The sequence below is a fragment of the Dromaius novaehollandiae genome, chromosome 29 (genome assembly GCF_036370855.1).
Source record: "Dromaius novaehollandiae isolate bDroNov1 chromosome 29, bDroNov1.hap1, whole genome shotgun sequence".
Lineage (NCBI taxonomy): Eukaryota > Metazoa > Chordata > Aves > Casuariiformes > Dromaiidae > Dromaius > Dromaius novaehollandiae.
Window position 1 is genome coordinate 1,558,673 of NC_088126.1, and position 23,587 is coordinate 1,582,259.

The 23,587-nt window shown below is 70.1% G+C and overlaps 2 protein-coding genes across 5 annotated transcripts; one reads left to right on the forward strand and one right to left on the reverse strand.

The window, feature by feature from the left end:
* The first annotated feature begins 3,175 nt into the window (after positions 1–3,175).
* On the forward strand, positions 3,176–18,374 carry BCAN (brevican). 3 transcript variants are annotated; one of them, XM_064498937.1, is made up of 13 exons: positions 3,183–3,550; positions 8,119–8,211; positions 8,318–8,710; positions 9,177–9,479; positions 9,651–9,944; positions 11,320–11,709; positions 12,422–13,033; positions 15,024–15,131; positions 15,308–15,466; positions 16,867–16,949; positions 17,203–17,347; positions 17,478–17,660; positions 17,921–18,374. In XM_064498937.1, exons 2-13 carry the CDS (start codon positions 8,127–8,129, stop codon positions 17,944–17,946), a joined length of 2,781 nt encoding a protein of 926 aa, XP_064355007.1. In that variant the 5' UTR covers positions 3,183–3,550; positions 8,119–8,126; the 3' UTR covers positions 17,947–18,374. The 3 variants fall into 3 exon arrangements, with proteins under 3 accessions (XP_064355008.1, XP_064355007.1, XP_064355009.1); XM_064498938.1 differs by lacking the exon at positions 17,478–17,660 and having other exon boundaries at positions 3,176–3,550; XM_064498939.1 differs by lacking the exon at positions 11,320–11,709 and having other exon boundaries at positions 3,186–3,550.
* Positions 18,375–18,834: 460 nt separating this feature from the next.
* Positions 18,835–21,703, reverse strand: HAPLN2 (hyaluronan and proteoglycan link protein 2). 2 transcript variants are annotated; one of them, XM_026112855.2, is made up of 6 exons: positions 21,325–21,703; positions 20,926–21,039; positions 20,356–20,706; positions 20,024–20,140; positions 19,585–19,770; positions 18,835–19,488 (listed from the first exon to the last, which is right to left on the reverse strand). In XM_026112855.2, the coding sequence occupies exons 2-6, from the start codon at positions 21,011–21,013 to the stop codon at positions 19,205–19,207; spliced, it is 1,026 nt and encodes a 341-aa protein (XP_025968640.2). In that variant the 5' UTR covers positions 21,014–21,039; positions 21,325–21,703; the 3' UTR covers positions 18,835–19,204. The 2 variants fall into 2 exon arrangements, with proteins under 2 accessions (XP_025968640.2, XP_064355078.1); XM_064499008.1 differs by lacking the exon at positions 21,325–21,703 and having other exon boundaries at positions 20,926–21,271.
* Between the last annotated feature and the right edge of the window lie 1,884 nt (positions 21,704–23,587).

A 23,587-nucleotide genomic window follows, 5' to 3' on the forward strand; every position in this document is an offset into this window, starting at 1 on the left:
GACCTGGGCCATGCTCCTTCCTCTCCTCCTCCTCCTCGTGCTCCCGGGCAAAGGGCAGGCTGGGCACTGGGAGACCCCGGGAAAGCGGGGAGCGGCGCTGGGGCACCTCTGCTCCCGGTGCCTCATCCCTCTCCCGTCGGGATGGGGGATGGAGAGCTGCCGAGCGCAGCAGGTCCGCTCTCCCCCGGGAGCAGCCGGAGCCGTCCGTCCCTCCCTGCGGAAAGCCCGGCCGGGTTCCCCCTCCGGCGCTTCGCACTGTCCTCCGGCAGGCAGAGCCGAGGCAGCACCGGGACGGCGGTTGCTAATTAAGGGATGCTAATTGGAGCAGGCTCGTTCCCACAGCACCCTGTCCCCGCTGCCCTGCTTCTCCGCCAGCGCTTTTCCAAGGCTGGTTTCTCCCCGGAGCGGCCGGAGGGAGCCGGGCCCAGTGTCGGCGGCTGCCACGGGGAGGCTCTCGGGGCCCGCGGCCGGCAGCGCCGCCGTCTCCTCCCTTCCCGCTCCTGCCCTCCTGCCTCCCAGCCTCTTCCGCACGCCTTTCCCGTGGCTCCTGCCCCGCTGCCCCCGGCTCCCCTCGCAGGGCGGCCTGGGACCGTCCGGCTGGGAGAGCAGCGCCGGCAGAGCTGCCAGCTGGGAAGTCCCCTGGGATGGGGACGTCCGTGTGTCCCGGTGGGATGCTGGGAGTCGGGAGCCCCTGGGATGGGGATGTCCGTGTGTCCCGGTGGGATGCTGGGAGTCGGGAGCCCCTGGGATGGGGACGTCCGTGTGTCCCAGTGGGATGCTGGGAGTCAGGAGCCCCTGGGATGGGGATGTCTGTGTGTCCCAATGGGATGGTGGGGGCGGGAGCCCCTGGGATGGGGATGTCCATGTGTCCCGGTGGGATGCTGGGGGGTGGGAGCCCCTGGGATGGGGACGTCCGTGTGTCCCGGTGGGATGCTGGGGGGTGGGAGCCCCTGGGATGGGGATGTCCGTGTGTCCCGGTGGGATGCTGGGGGGTGGGAGCCCCTGGGATGGGGACGTCCGTGTGTCCCGGTGGGATGCTGGGGGGTGGGAGCCCCTGGGATGGGGATGTCCGTGTGTCCCGGTGGGATGCTGGGGGGTGGGAGCCCCTGGGATGGGGACGTCCATGCGTCCCAATGGGATGCTGGGGGCGGGAGCCCCTGGGATGGGGATGTCCGTGTGTCCCGGTGGGATGCTGGGGGTCAGGAGCCCCTGGGATGCGGGTGCCCGGGATGCTGGTGGGTCAAGAGTCTCCCAGACCAAGGATGTCCGTGTGTCCTCATGGGATGTGGGGGGTCGGGACCCTCCCCAGGATGGGATGATCCAGGATGCTGGGGGTCAAGAGTCCTTGGGGCCAGGGATGTCCATGTGTCCCGGCGGAATGCTGGAGGGCAGGAGTCCCCTGGGATAGGATGTCTGGGATACTGAGGGCCAGAGCTCCCTAAGATGGGGATGTCTGGGATGCAGGGGGTCGGGACCCCTGAGGATGGGGATGTCTATGTGTCCCTGCAGGATGCTGGGGGTCGGGAGCCCCTCCCCTCCGTGGCCACCCAGACCTGGCTTTTCCTGGCGCCTGGTGGGATGCAGGGAGACCGGGAATGGCTGGTTTGAGCAGGGACATGTGGCATCCGGGGGCCGGGGCCTGGTTGGGTGCCAGTGAGCTTGGCACGAGGGCGCGCGGCGGGCGCTGCTACGTGGCTTCAAGCAGGGCCCCGGGGGGGGGAGGAGGAGGAGGAGGAGGAGGAGGAGGAGGAGGAGGAGGAGGAGGAGGAAGGACAGCTGGGCCACGGGGCTCCTTTCACCGCGCCGCAGCTGGGCGCCGCGGGGGCACCTGCGGCCGGCGGGGAGGGAGCTGAGCCGGCGGTGGGAGGCCGCATCCGGGCAGCCCTTCCGCGAGCCGGAGCCGACCTGTCCTCCAGACGGCTGGAAGAGGCCGGTGGGGCGGAGGAGGGGGCCGGGAGGGCCTGAGAGCTGAGCTGCCTCGGCTCCCCGTGGGTCTGCATCCCGGGGCGGGAGCGGGGGATTCTCTGATGTCTGATCAGGGTTGTGCGCCCGCACGCTGGCGGCTCCAGGAGGCTGGGGGTCCCCAGGAGCTCTCTCCCACCGATGGCCATGGTGCAAAGCTGCCGGCAAATCCAGCAGTTGCTACAGGAAGGGAGAGGCAGGGAGACGGCCCTGCGGAGCGGGATGGAGCGCTCGCCTCCGGAAAGCCAGCTGCGGAGCCCCGGCCAGCGCTGTGCTGCCAGGCAGGGAGCATTGCTTCCCAGTTAGGGCTGGGGGGGGCTCCTTGCCCAGCAGCTCAGCTTTCCCGTCCCCGAGCGCCTCGCCACGAGCACGATTCTCGGGCCGGGTGGCCAGCGGTGACCCGCGGGGCCGGGGGTGCCGGTTTCGCTGGATTTTGGGGATGCAGGTGCGGGCGCGGGAGCCGCTCGCGGCAGTGCGGCCCGGCCGAGCGGAGCTTTGCAGCCGGAGCCGCGGGGCAGAGCGCTGCGGCGGGCGGCACCGACGAGCCCCTCGCCGCTGCCCGTAATTATTTCCCGGGGCAACGAGTGATTAATTCTGCTCAGCAGCGGCGGCTTTCTGCAAACTCACCCGAGCAATTATCCGACAGGCTCCGCGCCGGCCTCCCGGGGTGCCGGACGCAGCATGCGAGGCCGAGCCTGAGCCAGACCTGGTTTTTACCACCCCCCCCCCCCCGAGGCTGCGCCCGGCGGCCGGTTCCCCCCTCTCCTCCCTTCGGGCGCCTGGTTGTGCCGGTCCCGCCGCCCCGTCGCCTAACGGGTGCTGGAATTTGGCTTAACCAGCCAAAAACGCAGCCAGCTCGGGGGGGGGGGGGGCAGCTGGCATGGCAAGGGGGCCGCGGGCAGACGCCCCGCTGCAGCCAAGGGAGCCCAGCCCCGGCCCCCCCCCCCCACGCCTGCGGGTGGGGAAACTGAGGCACGGCGCCGTGCTCTCCACCGGAGAGCTGCCGGCTACCGGTAGCCCCTGCCCATAGCCCCCTCCCCGGCCAGCCAGAGCTGCCAGCGGCGTCTCCGGGCGCCCGGCACGGTCCGGAGTGCAGCCCCGTGCATCCCCGAGGATGCTCCGGCCCCAGTGACGTCCGCCTCCCCGCGCCGCGCCGCCTCGAGCATCCTCCTCTCCCCGCTCGGGATCCTGCGCTGGGCTTTGCCAGCTGCCAGGAGGGAGGGAAGGGGAGGGACGAGGCGCTTGCCAGCACGGTAGTAATTTTTTTTTTTAATTAGGGGAAGGAAGAAAATATAAAAGGAGGAGGGAAAAAAAAAAAAAAAGGAAAAAAAAGAGGCGAGGACGCGGACACACACAGAGATCGCCTCTTTTCTCGGTGCCTGCACTTATGCCTGGCGGAGCTCGCTCCCAGCCGCCCTGCCAACCTGCTGCCGAGCGCATCCCGTGCCTGCGCTCTCCCGGCGGAGCTGCGGCTCGGCTCTGCGGCGCCGCTCGCCCGCAGCCCCCCCGGCTCCCCGCCCGGGAAAGTTGCCTCTGCCGCCTGCACCGGCTCCGGCTGCCCCGGGAACGCCGCCGCGCACGGAGCAAGGTGGGACGCGAGCGGTGCCCGCGGGGGCTCCCGGTTCCCCCCCTCCCCGGCTCCGCGGTCCGGGGTGTCCGGGCAGGGGATGCTGCCGCGGGGGGGGCACCGGGTCACTGCTATTCATTGCAATGTCTCCTTTAACCTCTTTCTCTCCCACTGCTGGAAAGTGCAAAGCTGGGCAGGGAGGGGGGGAAACGCGTCCCCCCCACGGCGGGGGATGCTGAGCCGGCGCTCTGCGGGCGCCGGGCGGCTCGTCCTTGGCACCGGGGCCCAGCGCGCTCGCACCGCTGCAAGGGGGTTTTCGGAGGCTCGGCTTGGGCAGGCTGGGCTCTGCGGGCTGCTTTCGGCGGGGGGCTGCTTTCGGCGGGGGGGGGGATCTGTCTAAGTTAGACGGAGAAACGAATTCAGCCCTGTCCGGCTGCTCCGGCGCGTGGGAAACGCAGCAGCAGCAGGATACCGGCGGGCTGGGACGGGCAGGGCTCTCATCCCCTCTCCCGGCCCCGGTCCGACGGACCCTGGCGCCTGCACAAGGGCAGCACCAGAAGGGGAAACTGAGGCACGGAGCAGGCGGGAGCTTGTCCAGGGTTTGGGCCGCTGTTCGGCGGCGCCGGAGCTCCTCTTCCTCACCCAGCCGCGTCCTCTGTGGGGTCTTTCGGCTCTATCCCCCCCACCCAGCCTTGCCGGTGGCCCGGGGGGGGTAGAAACGTGCATTTTGGGGAGATTTTGTGGCTTTTCGCTACCGAGGGTAGCGCAGGGGGCCCAGGGCTGTGGTGGGTGGCTGCGACCTCCTTTCCCAGCTGGAGCATTTGCCGAAGGCGCTGCGTCGAGCATCTCTGAGCCCAGGACGTCCCGGTCCCCCCCCCCCCCCCCGCCCCGGCTCCGGCAGCCGCGGGAAGCCCAGGCGAAACCGGGACCTGTTGCTTCTCCCTAGGGCTGCCGGAGGGTGGGAAAGACCCGCTCTGCCCCCGGGGTGTCTGCAGCGGCCTTGGCTCCGGCGGCTTCCCTGCGGCGGGGGGGTCTGGGCCGGGGGGCTGCTGCTCCCAGCCTGGGGGAGCCGGATGCCTGGGCCCTTCCTCCGGGCCTGGGCTCCGTGATTTAAGGCCACTCCCTGGGGATGCTCCGCAGGGAAGGGGTTTGGCCTGGGGAAACGGGTTTAGACTGGGGAAACTGGGAGCAGGACCAGGTTTTTCCTGGGGGGGGGCACCACGATTTAGCGCTGGGGAGTTGCCAGCCCGGAGGCTTCCCATGACCAGATCCCGTGCTGCGGGGACAGGAGTCCCGGCGCTGGGGGTGTCACTGCGAGCTCGGACCCCCGTCCTCTGCCCCGTCTCGTGCCTCAGTTTCCCCATCAGTACCCCCCGCCGGAGGGCTGGTGCCGGGGACATGAGCCGGTGTTCCCAGCCAGCTGCCAGGCTGCTGCTCCGCTGGGACTGGTTCACCTTGGTTTTCCTTGCGTGCCGGGGCTGCCGCGTGCTCCGGGATGCTGGGGCCAGGACGCCTGGGCCCTCCCAGCCGCCCGGACTGGGGGGGGCACATCCCCATGGGCCTGCAGTGCTGTTGGTGCCAGCGGCTCGTCTCCGCGGTGCAGGGCGGGGGGGGGTCTGCAACAAGGACCCCCTGTCTCCGTGCCGCCGAGCAGCGGAGCCCCGGGAAGCCCCCGCGGCCGGAGGGACCCCCCCCTCTCCCCACCTGCTTCCGGGCTTTTAAGCCGTGCCAGCGCTCGCTGCCAAGGGGCTGCCGCGCCGCATCCCCGCTGCCCCCCCGCGCAGCCCAGCCCCCCCCGGCCCCCAGCCCGATGCCACCCAAAGGCAAACGCCGGTCCCTTCCAAACGCCGCGCATTTTGCATGGGTGGTTCGGTAAATTTGGCCGCCGAGGAGGGGGTGGCCAAGGTTGGGGGGGGGGGGGCATCGCAAGGGCGCTGGAGCCGGAGCCGCCTGGGAAAGGCCTCGGGAAGGGAGCGGTGACCTTGGCGGGAGCTGGGTCCCCGCGGGAACGGTGCCGCGCGGCCGGTGCAAAGCCCTCCGTGCACGCGGGGACACGCGTGGCCGTGGGATGGGCGAGCGCGGGGATGCAGCCGGCGGGGCCCGGCGTGCCGATGGCAAAGGGGAGGGGGGGGGGCACGTTTTCCCGGGAAGCCAGCTCGCCTCCCGCCTGGAGCGGGGCCAGGCGCTGCCGGCGCGGCTGCTGACTCACTCTGCAGCTCGGCGTCCCTGGAAAGCCGCTGGCCCGCGCCGGGCCCCGGCCCCCCCCGCGCTGCGGGCTGGCAGGGCACCTTGGGCGCCGAGGCCGGAGCCGCCACGGGGAGGGGGCCGAGGGGGCCGTGGCCCCCCCCCTTCTGCATGGGCCCCGGCCCCGAAATAGCAGCTCGCTTCCATTTTCCGCCTGGTTTCCCACGGAAATGAGGTCGCGCCGCTCGTGCCGGGCGCCCGTCTCGGTCCGCGCCCCGCGCCGCCCCAGCCCCTCGGCTGCCTCCGGACGAGGTCTCGGACGCGATGAACTGCCCCCGGATTTTGGCAGCTGGGGAGGGGAGACCCCCACCAGGGCCCCGCTGCGGTGACGCGGGGGCTCAGCCCCGTTACGAGCCACCGGAGAGTCTACGGGGGGGAGAGGTGCGCGAGCCGCGGTACTCGGGGGGCCCGTGGCCCTTTCCTTGCTTGTTCACTGCTTTTGGCCCCAAATTTTCCCTCCTGACCTATGGGCTGAAATTTTTCCATTTATGGCAAATAGCAAAAAAAAAGCCCCAAAACCTCAAACTTGCCGCCTGCCCCATCCCGGGGCCTGGAGGAACCCGCAGCTGGGGAGGGCCCCGGCGTCCCCCGGCCCTCGCTCACGCCACCGCGGCGCCTTGGGAACGGGAAGAAAAGGCGCCGGCGACAAAAGCCCTCCTCGCTCGGGCGGGCGCGGGGCGAGCGGGGCCGGGGAGGGCCCCGGCGTCCGGCCCCCGAGCTGGCCCCCGGCCACGGCGCCGCGCGGGAACGCTTTGTCTGCCCGGAGCCGTGAGCCGGAATGCCAATGATCCGGGCAGAGCATGGGCAGCCCGGCTTGGGGCTGTGGCTGTACGTCGGCGGTGCTTGGTGCTGGGGGCTGTATGTGCACGGTGCTTGGTGCTAGGGGCTGTACATCAACAGTGCTTGGTGCTAGGGGCTGTATCTCCACCGTGCTTGGTGCTAGGGGCTGTACGTCCATGATGCTCGGTGCTAGGGGCTGTACGTCCATGTTGCTTGGTGCTAGGGGCTGTATCTCCACTGTGCTCGGTGCTGGGGGCTGTACGTCCATGTTGCTTGGTGCTAGGGGCTGTATCTCCACTGTGCTCGGTGCTGGGGGCTGTACGTCCATGTTGCTTGGTGCTAGGGGCTGTATCTCCACTGTGCTCGGTGCTGGGGGCTGTATCTCCACCGTGCTCGGTGCTGGGGACTGTATGTCCATGCTGCTCGGTGCTAGGGACTGCACATCGGTGCTGCTTGGTGCTGGGGGCCGTGCGCTGGCGGTGCAGAGCCGTGCGCCCACCATCCCGGCCTCCCGTCAGAGCAGTCCGGCCCCCAGGGACGCGGGCCAGAGCGTGCCGTGGCCATGCCAGAGCCGCTCCCAAGGCCGCCGCGGTCACTGCAGGGCTCCGAAGCCGCCCCGGGGCTCAGCACCGCTGGAAACCACCCAGCGCCCCATCGTTACAGGGAGCGGGGGGACCGCTATTGAGCTGCTGCTGGAGGGGCGAGAAGCAGCGAGCCCCCCCCCCGGGTGCCCCCCGCTCGCTGGGCAGCGGAGGCGGCGCTGCTGCGGGAGCCGCTGCCCCTGTGCCAGGCGGGACATAATGGCCGCTTGGCCGGGCCCCGCTTTTCCCAGCCCGCGAGCAGGGAGCCTCCGGCGTGAGCTGCATGGCAAAGAGGAGCCCCCCCGTGCCTGCCCCCCGCTCCGCCCCGCGTGTTGTGTGCTGGCGGCATGCAGCCCCGACGTGTCCCCCCCGTGCACACGCGTGCACCGGTGCACCCACACGCATGCACACGCGTGCATCGATGCCCCCGGCGCGCGGGCACGTGCCTCCCCCCGCAGCCGGGGCTCGCCGGCTCCTGCCTCGCTAAAATCCCGGCTATTAAAAACCCCGCTGAGGTTTCGAGCTGCCTCCCAAAACGCAGCCCGCCGCGGGCTCGCGCTCAGACTTTCCGTGCCGCCGCGGCCAGGCTCGCCTCTGCTGTCCCCAAAGGACCCGGCTTCCCGGGGGGGCTGCGGGCTGGATCCAGCCTTCCCCCCGCCCCGGGGGTGCACGGGGCAGGCTGGGGTGCACGAGCTGCTGGACCCCTGGGTAGACGCAGCTCCGTGGCTCCGGCCCTGGCCAGGTGCCCCGTTTTGCTTAATTTGCACCCGAATTGGCTCCTTGCAGCCCGGTTGCTCTCTGTCCCTCCGCTCCAGGCGTTGCCCCGTCCCCGTCCCCACCGGGCGCCCCTGTCCCCGTCCCCGCCGGCCGGGTGCCCCTCGTCGCGCCGTGCCGTTCCCGGGGGATGCAAACCGGGCGCGGAGCGTTGCAAAGCTGCTTTCGAGCCTGAGCGCAGCTCGCGGGGGCTCTTTCCCCTCCCTGCAGGGCCCAGGATGGCCTCGGCCCTCCCGCTGCTGCTGCTCTGCGCGCTGGCCCCCGCGGCGGTGCCGGCCGCCTTCGGCCCCGAGGACGGCGCAGGTAACGGCACGGTGCAGCCCCTCGGCAGCCGCCAGGGCTCGGGGGGGACGTATCGGAGTTGGGGGGGGGTCCGGCCACTCACGGCCCCTCTCGCCCTCCCGCCCAGACGACCCCAAGGCCCTGCAGGTCTCCATCCCGCGGCGCCCGGCGCTCGACGCCGTGCTGGCGGGCGACGTGACCATCCCCTGCCTCATCACCTACCTGCGGCCGGTGCCCACGGCCAGCACCGCCGGGCGCCGCGCCGTCCTGGGCGCTCCCCGCGTCAAGTGGACCTTCCTGGCCGAGGGCCGGGAGCTGGAGATCCTGGTGGCCCGCGGGGACCGGGTGAAGGTGAGCGAGGAGTACCGCCTGCGCGCCTCGCTGCCCATCTTCCACCGGCAGTACACCAACGCCTCGCTGCTGCTCACCGAGCTGCGCCCCAACGACTCGGGCATCTACCGCTGCGACGTGCAGCACGGCATCGAGGACGGCCACGACATCCTCGACCTCAAAGTCAAAGGTAGCTGCGCCGCGGGGACGCCGGCTGCAGCGGTGCCCGCGGAGCCGAGCAAATCCCTCTTGCAACGGGGTGCCGAGGGGCGGCTGGACCCTCTGCGGCTGCAAAGGGACAGCTGGATCCCAGTGGGTGCAAGGGGTGGCCAGACCCTGCTGCGTGCAGAGGGGCAGCTGGACCCTTTGCAGATGTAAAGAGGTGGCTGGATCCTTTGCAGATGCAAAGGGGCAGCTGGATCCGTCACGGGAGCAAAGGGATGGCTGGATCCTTCGTGGATGCAAAGGGGTGGCTGGATCCCAGTGGGTGCAAAGGGGTGGCCAGACCCTGGCGGGTGCAAAGGGGCAGATGGACCCTTCGCGGGTGCAAAGGGGTGGCTGGACCCCGGTGGATGCAAGGGGCAGCCGGACCCTTTGCGGGTGCCGGGGGCTGCAGGCGCCGAGGATGCGGCCGAGCTCGCGGCTCTCCCCCGCAGGGGTGGTGTTTCACTACCGCGAGGGCTCCACGCGCTACGCCTACACCTTCGCCGAAGCCGGGGAGGCCTGCGCCAGGATCGGCGCCCGCATCGCCACCCCCGAGCAGCTCTACGCTGCCTACCGCGGCGGCTACGAGCAGTGCGACGCCGGCTGGGTGGCCGACCAGACCGTGCGGTACCCCATCCACACGCCGCGCGAGGCCTGCTACGGCGACATGAACGGCTTCCCCGGCGTCCGCAACTACGGCGTCGTGGACCCCGAGGACATGTACGACGTGTACTGCTACGCCCAGGACCTCGCAGGTGACTGTGGACGGGCCGGGCTGGGGGATGCTCGCGCCAGGCTTTGCACCCGCATCCCCGCCCGCTCCAGCCCGTCCCGCCGGGCATCCCGCCAGCACCGTTCCCGCGGCCGGTCCCTGGGCACGGGCGCCGTTCCCGCGCCCCGGCTCCGACGCCTCCCTCCTGCCGCAGGGGAGATCTTTTTGGAGACGGCGCCGGATAAATTCACGCTGGAGGAGGCGGAGGCGCGCTGCCAGGCGCTGGGGGCCGAGCTGGCGAGCACGGGCCAGCTCTACGCGGCCTGGAGCGGCGGCCTGGACGCCTGCAGCCCCGGCTGGCTGGCCGACGGCAGCGTCCGCTACCCCATCGTCGCGCCGCGGGAGCGCTGCGGCGGGAGCCTGCCCGGCGTCAAAACCATCTTCGTCTTCCGGAACCAGACGGGATTCCCCGACGCCCACAGCCGATACGACGCGTACTGCTTCCGAGGTAAAGCAGCCCGCGCCGTCGGATGGGGCACCTGGAGCACCCGCGCGGGGTTCGGGATGCGATCGCTGCGGCGCCCGGGCCGCGTCCGCCCCGCCGCGGTGCAAGCTGCCTGCGAGCTGTCGCGCTGTGCACGGAGCTCTGCAGCGTCGCGACGCCCCACGATGCCCCGCGCTGCTTTGCACGGTCTCGCTGCTGTGTGTCGAGCCGGGGATGCCTTGCACGGCCTCGGCATTGCATGCTGCTGTATCGCGACGGAGGGGGGGATATAGCCTGCCCGGCCTCAACGCTGCGCCCCGACGTATCGCGATAGGGCTGCCCCGTGCGGTGCCGGCGGTCGGATGGCTCCCGCCGGGCGGACGGTGCCGGGGTGGCCGCTCACGGCATCGTGCCCTGCAGACCCGGCGCGGGGGCAGCCGGCCCCTCGGCTCCGCAGCCGGCGCGGCTCCGTGCGGCACACATCCCGGCTCTCCGGCGGCCGGGGGGACTTCCAGGGGCTCTGCCGGCTGCCAGGCAGGGCTCGCAGGAGGCGTTTTGAGCAACGCAAACCCATCGATAGCAACAGGGACCAGCCCGGCAGCGAGTGGTGCAGGGCTCCCGGGGGAGCAGGAAAAGCCACCGTGGTGGCAGCGACGGGCTGCCGGGGCGGCTGGGAAGCCGGGCGCCCTGTGGATGGGAGCCATCCCGGGGCTCCGCGGGTCGCTGTGCCGGGAGACGGGACTGGGAGGCGGCAGCGGCAAGAGCTGCGCTCGCTGCCTCTGCCCGGCGGCTCCCCCTCCCTGGCGTGATCCTGGAGGGACCACGCAGCTCCGTGCCTCGGTTTCCCCATCTCTCGGTGGAGCCGGGGGCACGTGCGTCCCGGTGTCTCAAGCGCCTGGAGCTAGGCAGGAAGCAAAGAGCCGCGTGCCGAGTCCCGGACACGCGGCTGGATGCTGGGACGGGGCTGGGGATCGGTCCCCCCCCGGGGCGGGATGCCGGCGTGCATCGAGGCGCCGGGCTCGGCGGCGGGAGGAGAAAGGTGCAGGCGGCGAGGGCAGGGAAGCGCGGCGCAACGCTGCGAGCCTCAAAGCTGCCTGGCCGGCTGCCCTCGGCCTTGGCCGGGCTCCCGCAGAGGGTGGGAGCCGGCATTGCTCCGGAGCGCGGCCCCCGAGCCCCATCCTCATCCTCCCAGGGCCCGTGGGAAAGGGACCGTGCCCCATGGAGACCCCTTTTAGCGGAGGATCGAGAGCGACCGGGTCCCCCCCAAGCCCGGTGCCATCCCGGCACCATCCCTAGGGAAGGCTGCAGGGCTCCGGCCCCCCGTGCCGGGGCATCCCGCTCCGCCGCTCACCGGGGGCCAGGACGAGGCAGTAATACCCCACTTTCTTTCTGCCCACAGAAGGGACAAACTCGTTCCCTGAGGCTCCAGGAAAAGCCCGAGCCAGTGAGCCCGAGGGCCTCCACGGGATTGTTACAGTGGCAGAAAAGCTGGAGGAGCTGCAGCTGCCCGAGGCGCAAGTGGAGATTGAGTCGCGCGGGGCCATTTACGCCGTCCCTTTCCTTAAGGCTGCGGCTGATGCGGAGCTGGAAAAGCCGAGCCTTGCCCCCGAAGAGCCGGCGGGGCCCCCGCTAGCCCCCTCCGCGTCCCCCCCGGCCCCGGGTGCCCCCGAGGCGGGCGCCCCGCGTAGCTGCGGCACGGAGCCCGGCAGCCCGGTGCCGGCAGACGAGGAGGGGGCGCGAGGGACGGGCACGGACTGCCCGGAGGCCGCTCGCGAGCCGTCCCGCACGGGTAGGTCCAGCCTGGGCCGCGGCAGGGCTGCGGCGCGGGGGCCGGAGGATGCCCAAGGGCGGGGGGACGAGGCGCCGAGCTTGCAGGAGCGCTTGGAGGTGGCAAGGAAAAACCCCGGCAAAAACCGCTCCGGTTTGGGGCCGGCTGCTCCCGTTTGCAGCGATGGCACCGAGGCAGCCGCGGGCGCGGAGGAGCTCCGGCGTTTCACCGACGCCTGAGCCGGTCTTGCAGGGAGCTCCGCGCCAGGGCTTTTTCGGGGATGGCTGCATCCCTGCTCGGCACTGACTGCAAGGCGTAGCCATGCCCGAGCCCCCTTCTCCCACGCGCCGGCTCGGGGACCGCAGTCCGACGCGGGGCCGGGGCGCTGGGAAACGCGGCAGCCGGCAGCGAGGAGGCAGAGCCCGGAGATGGCAGCGCGCTTTCCACCGGGACGGGGCTGCCGAGCAGCTCCCGTCCCGCCAGGAACGCCGGGAATGCCGGGAATGCCGGGATGAGCGTCGCGGGGCTGTGTCCGTCTTGTTGGGAAATGCCAGTGGGGGGGATATTTTGGGGGGGGGGCATTTCCCGCTCGGGTCTGCCCGCCCCAGAGAGGGGTCGGGGCAGGACCTGAGCCGCTCCGAGGCTTTGCCGCCGCCGCTCCCGTCCGCGCCGCGGGGTCTCTCCGCTCGTCGGGAGCGAACGTCTCACGGCTTTTCCGACTTGCCTCTTGCAGAGGAGCAGCGGGAGCTGGAGCGAGCGCGGGGCGCCTCGGCGGGCGGCGAGCGCCGGGAGCCGGCGGAGCAGAGCGGGAGCCGCCGGGGCGCAGAGGACCCCCAGCCCACGGAGCCGGCCAGCCCCGGACAGCCCCCCTCCGTGCTGCTCCAGGCGGGAACGGTGCCACCCGGTGCCACTTTTGCAGCCTCGACGGATCCCCGCGAGCCGGGGGAGCCCATCACCCCGGCGCCAGGGCGGGTCAGCACCCATGGCCCCGCAGCCGGCGGCTCTCCGGAGGATGCCGAGCTCTCTGGAGACGTCGTCCCCAGTGCCGGAGGAGCCGAGGGTCCCGCAGTGTCGCCGCTGCCCCCCGCGGCCACGGTGCCGCTGCCGGAGGACGGCGAGGAGCAGTCGGGGGCCCCGTGGCTCCCCGCGGCCACCGGCCACGGCGGCACCCTCGCCGTGACGGCGGCCGCTGCGCCGGGCCGCGGGGAGGACGGGAAAGCCGACGGCGGGAGGCCCTCGCCCGGCGCCGCTTCGGAGGAGGAAGAGGAGGAGGAGGAGGAAGAGCGGCCCGCTCCCTCCGTCGCCACCGCGGAGGGTTTCCTCGCAGCCGTTCCCGGAGAACCAGGTGGGACCCGCAGGCACGGCCTCACCTCTCCCCGCCCCGGCACCGCCGCCCCGGCCGGGACCCCCTCCGCCGAGCCGGCCCCCAGCCCGGCGGCGCCCCGGCCGGGCCGCGGGGCCAGCGGGAGCCCGGGGGGCCGCCCCGGTGCCCGGGCCGCCCTGGCCCTCGGCGCAGCCCTTCTGGCGGCTCTCTGGCGCTAGGGCGAGCCGCCGCCGTGCCGGGCTCTCCTCCGTCGGTCCGTCTTTCTCTCTCTCTCCTCCTCTCTCCAGCTGGATAAGGGAAGGTTAAAGGTCCGGAGAAGCACATATTTGTCAAACAAATTGGTCTGAGCTATGCATGCACTTAAACCTCTTCTACTTCTGTGAAGTGTTTTAATGACTGTTTCCATGAAAAAAAAAAAAAAGTCATCAGAAGGCCCCGAACCCTCCTCTGACTAACAGCGATACTAATAAAGGGAATTAAAGGCTTTCTAGAACAAGCACCTCGGCTTGCTCTTCCCTTCGTCCTCGCGTCTCTTGCTCGCTCTCCGCCCACCCGCGTGGCCCCCACTGACGAACTAATCCCCCCGCGAGTCCCGGGGCCGCCGCCGGGCTCGCAACGCTTCCCGCGCGAGTTGGAGGGTAGCGCGGGGTTGTTTTTTCAGTGGGGGAGAATCAGGTGTTTTGCACCATCCGTCCATCTCCCCGGGGTGGAGGGAGGTGCAGAGCAGCCGCGAGAGCCTCCGTCGTGCTGCGGGAGCTGCTGCGAAGGGACCGGGCTGTGGTTCGGCCCTCTGTCCCCCCTGCCACACCGTGGCAGCCCCGTGAGAGCCACCGAGACGGGGCCGGCACCCGCTGCCTTTCCATCGCTTCCCAAGCAGCACCGGGCCAAGCCAGTCCCGGCTCCAATGCAGCTTTGCAGCACGGCCCGTGCGGCCCTGGCGGCTCTGTTAGCTGCTTAATTAAAACAAGCTGCGCCGTGATTAGGGCTGCTGCACCATCTGCCTTGCTAGCCCCCCCCAAGCAGGCGCCCCGGGCCTTCGCGGGCGACGCCGGCACCCGGCGCCCGTCCGGGTCCCCTCGGCACCGCGGCGGCTGGGGGAGAGGCGCCTCGGAAGGAGCCGGCCGCGCCGGGGCCGAGCAGCCAGCGCCCTAAAACAGCCCGTCCGGCTGCTCCCGCTGCGGCTCGCCGGGCTCCTCGGCTGGCAGCACCGCGGCACCTTGCAGCTGGGTCATCGGGGGGGGGGGGACGGGACGGGCAGGCGGCGAAGCGAAGCGAAGCGGCGGCAGCGATGTCCTCGGCCGAGCCGCCAGCGCCGCGAAGGCTGTTAAATGGGGGCCGTTGGATTAGCCGGTGTCAAGGACTTTGCTCCGCGCTCGAGCAGCCCTTCGTCACGCGCTTTGCGGGCTCTGCCCGGGGCCGAGCGTGGGGGGGGGGTGCTGGGACGGCGCTGCCATGGCCCTGGACGGGCTGGGGGGGGGGGGGACGGCGGCAGGGCTGGGGGCTGGGTGCGAGGCTCGTCTTGCCACCAGACTCATGGCCGCGGCATGCCGGAGGGATTTTCCATCCTTTGCCGCCACCCCCCAAGCTCCAGATGTGCAGGGGGGGACAGCTGTGCCCCGCATTGGGGCAGCCCCATGGCAGCCCCCAGCTCCGACGGGGCACACGCAGCCCTCGCGACGCGAAAGCAAGCGCCGTCCCCAGACCGAACCGAGGCCCCGGCACGGCAACGAGCCTGCCGATGCCACGAGCACAAGCAGCCGGCTCGCGTCCCTCCTCGCCCGGCAGCGGGGGGTAGCGGGGGCCAAAGCCGTGTGCATGAGTCCCCCCCCCCCCCCCCATCCTCGTTCAGATTTTGAGCACTTAGTGGCCAGAGCAGGCACCTGGTGCCCACCCTCTCAGCCAGGTGCTTTGCAATTCTGCAGCCACACGGCCGGACCCCCGTCCCGTCCCCCGCTGCCCCGGGGCGCCGGGTGCCCGCGGCCGCGGTCAGGAAGGGTGCTGTGCCTTGCAGGTGACTGCGTCCCCAACCCCTGCCTCAACGGAGGGACCTGCACCGAGGACGGCGACGGCGTCGGCTGCCTGTGCCTGCCCGGCTACGGCGGGAGCGCCTGCGAGAGACGTGAGTCCGCCCGGCTGCAGCCCCCGGGCCCCCCCGCGGCCTCGCGGCAGCCCGGCCGCCCACCCGCCAGACGCAGACGTGGGGGGTTCGGGGGCTGCTTTGCTTTCGGGCTCCTCGATGCCGACGCTCTCCTCTCCCCCCCCCCCCCCCCCCCCCCGTCCCCGGCCACCGCGCAGCCCTGCAGCGGTGCAGCCCCGGCTGGGACAGCTTCCAGGGAGCCTGCTACAAGCACTTCTCCACCCGGCGCAGCTGGGAGGACGCCGAGGGCCAGTGCAGGCACTACGGGGGCCACCTGGCCGCCATCCTGACCCCCGAAGAGCAGGACTTCATCAACGGTACGTGCCGCGGCCCCGGCCCCCGGCCCGGCTCGCCCCTCTGCCCTCCGCCGCGTGCGGGGCCGCGCGGCGCTTCGAGCGTGCGCGCGGGGAGGGAAGGAGGCGGATACAACCCGGGGAGAAGCCGAGGAGAGGAATAACGAGGGAGCTGCCCGATGTGACGAGCTGGTTGATGGGAACGTGGCTGGCTGATCGGCGGCCGCTGGGCTCGCTGGAGGCAGGGGGAGCACGGGGGGCCGCCGGGGCTGGGTGCACCCGCGGGGAGCCGGAGGGGAAGGTGCACGGGCAGATTACTGCAGGGACGGGTGGACGGGCAGAAAGACGGATAGCTGCACGGGTGGGTGGACAGACTGATGGAGATTAGACGCGTCCAACTCAAATCGAAGGCGAGGCAATAAACCATGGGGAAGCGTGCATGGAAGAGAGAGCAGGGAGGAAGGAGAAAGGGGCCGAGCAGGACGGAGGAGGCAGCTGCGGTGACAGGGCAGAAAGCGACGGGGACGGGGAGAAGCGGGAAGGGCCAGGGAGAGACCAGGCAGGGACCGGCAGGGAGAGGACAAGCAAGGACAGGCAGGGGCAGGCAAGGAGAGGCCAGGCACCCGCAGAGACTGGCAGGGCCAGGCAGGGCCGGGAGGAACCTGCAGGACCAGGCAGGGACTTCCAAGGACAAGCGGGGACAGGAGGGAGGAGAAGGAATCTCTAGGGAGAGGCAGGACCAGGCAGGGACAGGAGGGATGGGGGGACAGGCAGAGACCTGCAAGGAGAGGCAGGGACAGGCCGGGACAGAAGGGAAAGAAGGGACAAGCAGGGACAGGGAGGGACTTTCAGGGAAAGGCAGGATCAGGCAGGGACCTGCAGGGACAGGAGAAACAGGTTGGACGGGGGGACGAGCAGGGACCTGCAGGCACAGGCAGCACAGGAATGGACCTGCAGGGACAGGCAGAGACAAGAAGGGACAAACAGAGACCTGCAGGGACAGGCAGGACCAGGCAGGGACAGGAATGGACCTGCAGGGACATCAGGGACAGGAGGGAGAGGAATAGACCTCCAGGGAGATGCAGGACCAGGCAGGGACCTCTAGGAAGATGCTGGGACCTGCAGGGACAGCGAGGACAGGTAGGGACCTCTAGGAAGATGCAGGGACAGCGGGGACAGCGGGGACAGCGGGGACAGCCAGGCTCTGCTGCCCTCTCCTGGGGAGCCTCTGCTCCGCCGAGCCCGGCGCTGCCGCCGGCCCCGCTGTGCTGGCAGCTGCCCCGGGGCCCCGCTGCCCCTTCTGCCCCCCCGCCCATCTCCCTCCCTTGCACACAGTAACCCCCCGGCAGCTTGCCCGGGCCCCCCCCAGCTCCCGGCAGGCGCCTGCGGGGCCCCCTCTAACCGCGGAGCCCTCCGGCCCCCAGATCAGTACCGGGAGTACCAGTGGATCGGCCTCAACGACCGGACCATCGAGGGGGACTTCCAGTGGTCCGACGGGAGCCCCTTGGTAAGTCGGGGCCCCCGCTGCCCCGGGAGAAGAAACCCCCCCCCCACCGCGGGCAGCCACCTCCTCATCCTCCTCCATCACTCGGAAAATATTCGCCGCCGCCGCAGGATGAGTCACCCCCCCCCGCACCCCGCTATCTCCGCGCGGAGAGGGTGCCGCTGGCCCGGGCACGGCTCCGGGGCGAACTCGTGGCCGGGAGCTCGGCGCCGGGGGGTCTCGGCGCGGCGATAACGCCCGCGGGCCCCTTCCAAAGCTCTACGAGAACTGGCACCCCGGGCAGCCCGACAGCTATTTCCTCTCCGGGGAGAACTGCGTGGTGATCGTGTGGCACGACGGCGGCCAGTGGAGCGACGTGCCCTGCAACTACCACCTCTCCTACACCTGCAAAATGGGCCTGGGTGAGCCGCGGACCTCCCTTCGGCTGGGATTCGCGGTGGAAACGGGGGCGAGAGGTTGGGTTTCGGCCGGGGAAGGGGGACGGCCGAGCCGGGGGCCGCGTGCCGTGACCCCCCCGCCGCCTCCCCGCAGTGCTGTGCGGCTCCCCGCCGGCCGTGAGCAACGCCCGCATGTTCGGCAAACCAAAGCAGCGCTACGAGATCGACTCCATCGTGCGGTACCAGTGCCGCGAGGGCTTCGCCCAGCGCCACTCGCCCCTCGCCCGCTGCCGCGAGGACGGGACGTGGGAGCAGCCCCCGCTGCGCTGCCTCCCCGGTGAGCGCCCGCACGCCCCGTCGTGCCCGGTTACCCCCTTTTCCCCACTTTTGCACCACCCCGGGATCCCGGGACACCCTGGATCCTGCTCAGCCCGGGACACGTTTCAGGCTCTTCCATCAGCACGTGCAGCCTACGGGGCAAAGCGGGGGGGGGGGGCTGACCTCACCTCAACCCCCCTTTTCCAGCCTAGGCAAGAGCCCGGCTTCACGGGTTCCCCTTGACGTGTGCTTTTGCTTCTGTGTGTCCCCCCCTTCAAGGCCCGGCTCGGACCCCCGACGACTGAGCAAGCCCCCCGGGCAGGAGCCACCGCCTCCCCGGGCGCCGAAACCAGCAGGGAGAGAAACCCACCTTTCCGTGTCGCCTTCTCGGCCGTTTTATACCTGTATAAAGAGTTTCTAATAACTAAAGATTCCCTTCGAGAGACTCAGCAGCGAGCCGAGGCGCTGCAAAGCCTCGCTCTGCGCACGCGGCGTTTGGTCCCTGGAGTCGTAACGGAGTCAAAGCGGAGCCGGGACCGCGGGGTGACGACGCCGGTGTCGCCTCCGGGTCCTCGCCCTGCTCCGTCCTCCCCTGTCGGGGACCGCAAAGCCTTCGCGCTTCCCGGGAGAGGAGGGCAAAGCTGCCGCCCGGCACACGCTGCTCAAAGCGCGTCTGTCCCCCTCCCCAAAACCCCCCTCCAGGCTGCTGTTGATATTAAAACAAATAAACCCAAGGCGCGGAGCGGTGGCCTGGTCACTGGGGGCCACGGTGGCACGGGGGGGGGGGCACAGGCAGGGCTGGATAACAGGGAGCTGCAGCCCCAAATCCCAGCACCCAGCGGGGCTCAGGGACCCGTCAGGGCTGGGATGCGGCTCCCGGCCAAGGCGTGGGATTTGGGGGATTGGTGCTGGGGGATGCCGGCGTCCCCCCGTGTTGTTTTTCCCTCCCTGGCCTCACGCACCTCCGTGCCAATCTCCGGTGCTTTTTATAGCCGTCCCTGGCCGCGCTGAGCAGTGAAACACAGAAATCCCCGCGCCGCCGCGCCAACGATGCTGATAAGGCGCTGGGAGGGCGGCGGGTCCCGGGCGCAGGGATGCCGCCGGCCCCGCGCCAGCTCCTCCCCTACCTGGGACGGAAAGTCCTTGGCAAAGTCCCCCGGGCGCCAGGCCGGGCAGAGGCCGGGCAAGCAGGCGGCTTTGCCATCGCTTTATTAATTGAGAAGGCGAAACTCCATTAGTCACGCTCGTTAATGCCCCACTCTCCGGCGTGTTTGCACCAGGCAGAGCCTTCGCGGCCGCGGGGAGCGAGGACGGGGCGAAGGAAGCGCCGGGGCGGGAGGGAGCAGGGACCCTGTGTTGCCACTGCGGGGCTGGATCGGTCCCTCTTCCCGGCCTGGCAAAGGGTCCGGCTTCTCCCACGAGCCCCGAACGCCCGCCGAGAGCAGCCAAAGCAGGCGGGAGCAGCTCTGTCGCTCTGCAGGATGCTCAAACCACCGGAAACCAGCCCAAAAACGCATTTCCCCCCCCCATCTCGCGCTCAGCCCGCCTCGCCTCCCGGCGCGCCTATCTCCCCGCGAAGCAGTACGTGCCGTACGTCCGCAGGTCCTTGTTGGGGAAGCCGAAGCTGCGGACGCCGGGCTCCGGCAGCCCCCCGCAGCGCTCGCGGGGGGTGGCGATGGGGTAGCGCACGCTGCCGTCCGCCAGCCAGCCCCCGTCGCAGCGGTCCAGCCGGGAAAACTTCCAGGCGGAGTAGAGCTGCCCCACTTTGGCCAGGGCAGCCCCGTGGTTGCGGCACGCCTGCCCGGCTTCCTTGAAGTTGAGGTGGCCGCGGATGAAGTAGACCTGGCCTGGGACGGACGGAGACGCCGCGGGTGAGGAGCCACCGCGGAGCGGCCCTGGGGACACCCCCGGCCTCGTGCCGGGGCTCTCGGCCGCGGTCCTACCTTTGACGGCAGAGGTGAAGCAGAAGGCGTCGTATCGGTCTTTCTGCTTGTCCCTGGCGCCGTAGGTGCGGACCCCCGGGAGCAGGAGGTGGCCCCCGCAGGGCTCGCGCGCGTTGATGATGGGGTAGTGGACGGTGCCGTCGAGGACCCAGCCCGCGTTGCACCAGTCCAGGCCCTCGGTCCAGGCTGCGCGGGAAACCCCACGGCTCAGGGAGGGACGGGGGCTCGGGGGCTCTGCTCCTCGCGGGACGGAGCCGCGTTTCCCCAAAGCGGCACAAGCAGGAGCAGGACACCTGGGTTCAACTCGGAGCACGGCCAGGGAAGCAGATCCGGAGCTCACGCACCTTCCCACCCCCTTCCCCCCGCTCCCTGCCGCAGCGGGTCAGGTTTGGGGCTGGAAGGAGCTTTGCCAGCGCCGCGGCGGGAAGCGGGGCCGTACCTTTGTAGAGCTGCTGGTAGGTGGCCAGGCGGGAGTCCTGCTGCTCACACGCCCGCTTGGCTTCGTGGTAGTTGAACTTGTAGCGCCCGTTGCTGGTCTGGTAGGGGAAGACAACGCCTGGAGGGAACAGGGACGGAGGGTGATGGAGGCCCTCTTCCCCAAGGAGGTTTTGGCTAATCACCCCCCGGGATTGGGGTGCTGAGGAGGAGGCTGGCGGCCAGGTGAGGTGGCTCCCGTGGGGACCTGGGACCCCTTGGGACGCGCCAAGCTCCATCTCGCCTCTCCCCGTGGTCCAGCTCCCGGGGCGGGGGGGGGTCACCACGGAGGCTCACCCTCGAGGTGCAGGGTGAGCGAGACGCTCTCGTCCTCCAGCCCGTTGACCAGCTGGCAGCGGTAGCGGCCCTCGTCCTCCAAGGCCACGTTGGCGATGGTGAGCGAGGCGTCATAGCGGTGGCTGTGCCGCAGGCTCACCCGGGGGCTCAGCGGCCCGTAGTTCTTGTGCGAGAGCCCGTTGGTGATGATGATGATGCTCTCCAGGTAGTTGGCCGGCTCCACCTTGCTCCATTTCACCCGGTAGTTGCGGGGCAGGGCGCGCAGGACGCAGGGCAGGGTGACCGTGGCACCGCGCTGCGTGTGCACCTCGGCGTGCAGGGGCTCCAGCAGGTACTGCAGGCGCGGGGCGGCTGCGGGACACGCCGGGGGGGGACAACCTGGGGCGCTGGCTCCGCTCCACAACCCACCTCGGAGCACCTCGGTGGCCCTCCCGCGCCCTGCAATCCCACCCCGGCATCCCGGGTGGGCTCCAACACCCCTTCGTCCCGCAGCGCCCGGGATGCTGGTGCCCCCAGCGTCCCCTCCCTCCTCCAGCCCCACGCCGGGCGGCCGGGCCCCCCCCTCCCTACCTGGGCTCCCCGTCGGCCGCTGGTAGATGCCGGAGGCCGGAGGTGCCGCCAGGAGCCAGAGGGAGCCCAGCAGGAGAAGCTGCTGCATCCTTAGAGCCGGAGGCAGGAACGTGCCTGGGAGCAAAGGGGTCAGCGGGCCTGAGCGTGCCGAGGGGGACGCAAACCCCCCCTTAGAGCGGGCAGAAAAACGCTTGGCGTTATCCCACCGTGGCCTTCCCATCCGACGGTGCAAAGCTTCGCACGAAGCAGCGTGACAGTCCCCGACGTGGACGCCGAGGTGAAGGCGTGCACCCAGGGGAGCCGGGAGGACCAGCCCTCGCGGCAAACCCCGCTGCACCCCTCTGCTTGGCACGGCGGGGATGCACCACTGCCTGCGCCCCGGTCCCCTGCCCCGCTCACCGCTGTCCCCAGCCGCGTCCGTGGACGAGCCGCCGCTCCCATCCAAAGCCGCCGGTGCCCGTCCGTCGCGGCGGCTCGGTGCCGAGCAGCCCCGTCACAGGCGCCGCATCGCGGGACCGAGGGCTGCGGCTGGGGCAAACCTGCACCGTGAAGAAGAGGGACGAGGGTGCGGGAGGAAGCTGCCCCCCCGGCGGGCCGTGCCCTCCCCACGGGCCAGCGCCGGCCGCGGACGTCACCCGCTCCCGGGCTGGGCAGCGTCACACCCGGCGCGCAGCTCTGCTCCGGCTCCGCGGCCCCTTCGCGCCTCCGTCCATCCTCCACCCGGGAGCGTCCGGCACCGAGCCGTGCCCCTCGCGCTCGCTCCTTGCCCCGTCGCTGTCTCTTCCCGCTTTCTTGTTTTCTCTTTTTTTTTTCCCCAAATACCTCCCCGAGGAACGCACAGAGAGGAGGAAGCACAATTTCCCATTGTGAGCGTCTTTCTTTTTATTGTTCTGCTCGGCAAAACACAGCGGGCCCCGCTAACAAGCGTGCCTTTATTCGCCCGCAACAGAGCCGGGGAATTCAGGGAAAATGTCAGCGCCGCGCAGGGCTCCGGCCCCTCCTCGGACCAGGGACCCGGCCCGACCCACAGCCGCGGGGCAAAGACGCCCTTCGGACTCATCCCAAGCTCAGGGGGACGGTGCTCTCTGCAATTAAGGCATCAGCGCAGTGATTAATTTTGCACCCCCGTGCAGCAGCGGGGAGCAGGGTGCCCGGTGGGGGATGATGCCCCAAGCCTTCGGGGTGATCCCGGCTGCGGGAACGGCGTCCCCCCGCTCCTGCAAGCCTCCGAGGCCAAACGCTTCCCCGTCGGCACCTCGGAGCCCCGGGCGAGGATGCTGCCGGCAGCCCATGAGGCCGCACAATGGGGCTGTGTTCAGGCCTCCCTTATCGGCTCCCTCCCCCCAGGTCCATCTCCAGGGACGGAGGAGGCTCATCGCAACTGGAACCCAAGACAAGCGGCCGTCTGTCCGCGGCGGCAGAGGACACGGCGATCCCGGCTCCGCCGCGGCACGCACGGCGCGGAAAACAAACCTCCCCGGTGGAAACCGCCGCCGGCCCCTGCGCTGCCCCTCGACCTCCCCTTTGGTCCAAGCACTCAGGAAACTTTGGCTACTTGCTCAGGGAAAAGCGGAGCCCAGGTTGAGGCGAAAACCTGCCCTAACTTTGGAGGGGGCCCTGCTTCAGGGGGACCTCCAAGGTCCTCCCAACTCCAGTCATTCAACAAGCTGGGTCATTTTGGGGAGCAAAAGGTGGACAAAGCCCTGTTTTCCCCCAGCACAGAAAGGCAAAAACAAGCAGCCATAGCATTGCCCACGCTTTTCCAAGTCTCCCTCCCTCCCGAGGCTTTTTGGGGGTCCTCGGTAGTTCGGAGAGCACCCGGGGACCTTCTCAGCCCTCCCGTGCCATTCCCACCCCGCTCCTCCACATGCCCACGGCTGCACAAGGGGGGCCAGTGAAATCCCCCAGCAGCGCCTGGCCCCTGCCCTGGGCAGGGATTTAGGTCTATTTTGGGTGGAGGATGCTATTTTTCAGCTCTGGTACCATGAACAAGCTGAATTGTTTCTTGCATTTTTTCCCCCAAATGGAGGCAGCTGCTACACCCACTGGTCCTAACAAAATTACAGCCCCAAGCAGGGCCCTGGTTAGTCCAAACGTGACTCACTCCCCCTGCGGCGAGCCTGGCCCCCCTTCCCTGTCCTCCTCGCTTCGGTGGAATGACCCCAGCTCGATTCTGGTTATCTGAGATCATAATTTGGCCCAGCTCGTTGGAAAGAAGTTGCCCTCATCGCTTCCCAAACACTTCAATTTCACTTGTCAGCTCGTTTCTCTTCCTCTCCCTTTTTGGGTTTTGTACCGTGTCTCAGCGCATAACAAACACCTCTCTGCAAAAGCAGAAGTGGCCAAAGAAAAGAAAAGCAGAAGAAATAATCGCGCTCCAGCGAGGACGGCGGGGAGGAGAGCCTGGCTTTAGAAACCGGGCTCCAACTCGGCTCCTTGCCCTCGTTTTGCAAGACTGAGCTTTTCCTCCTGCCCATGCAGAGCCCGGATACCCTCCCTGCCGGCCCGCAGGCCCTGAGGCAACCCCCGAGCAGGGACAGGTCCTGCTCTGGGTTGCACCACGACGCTGCAGGAACCAGGGTCCTATCGGGGCAGGGTCCGGTGTGAGAAATCCCACCACGGCACTGCAGATTCATGCTGCGGATTCAAGGCAAATCCTCTC

Bases quoted from the DNA above. Each gene is read 5' to 3' on its own strand.
- BCAN (XM_064498937.1), top strand. From the start codon at position 8,127: ATGGCCTCGGCCCTCCCGCTGCTGCTGCTCTGCGCGCTGGCCCCCGCG. The intron at 9,945-11,319 runs GTAAAGCAGCCC...TTCTGCCCACAG, and splicing joins CGACGCGTACTGCTTCCGAG to AAGGGACAAACTCGTTCCCT. The intron at 13,034-15,023 runs GTGGGACCCGCA...TGTGCCTTGCAG, and splicing joins AGCCGTTCCCGGAGAACCAG to GTGACTGCGTCCCCAACCCC.
- HAPLN2 (XM_064499008.1), bottom strand. From the start codon at position 21,145: ATGGGAAGGCCACGGTGGGATAACGCCAAGCGTTTTTCTGCCCGCTCT. The intron at 20,141-20,355 runs GTGAGCCTCCGT...TGTTCCCTCCAG, and splicing joins GCTCACCCTGCACCTCGAGG to GCGTTGTCTTCCCCTACCAG. The intron at 19,771-20,023 runs GTACGGCCCCGC...TTTCCCGCGCAG, and splicing joins CTACCAGCAGCTCTACAAAG to CCTGGACCGAGGGCCTGGAC.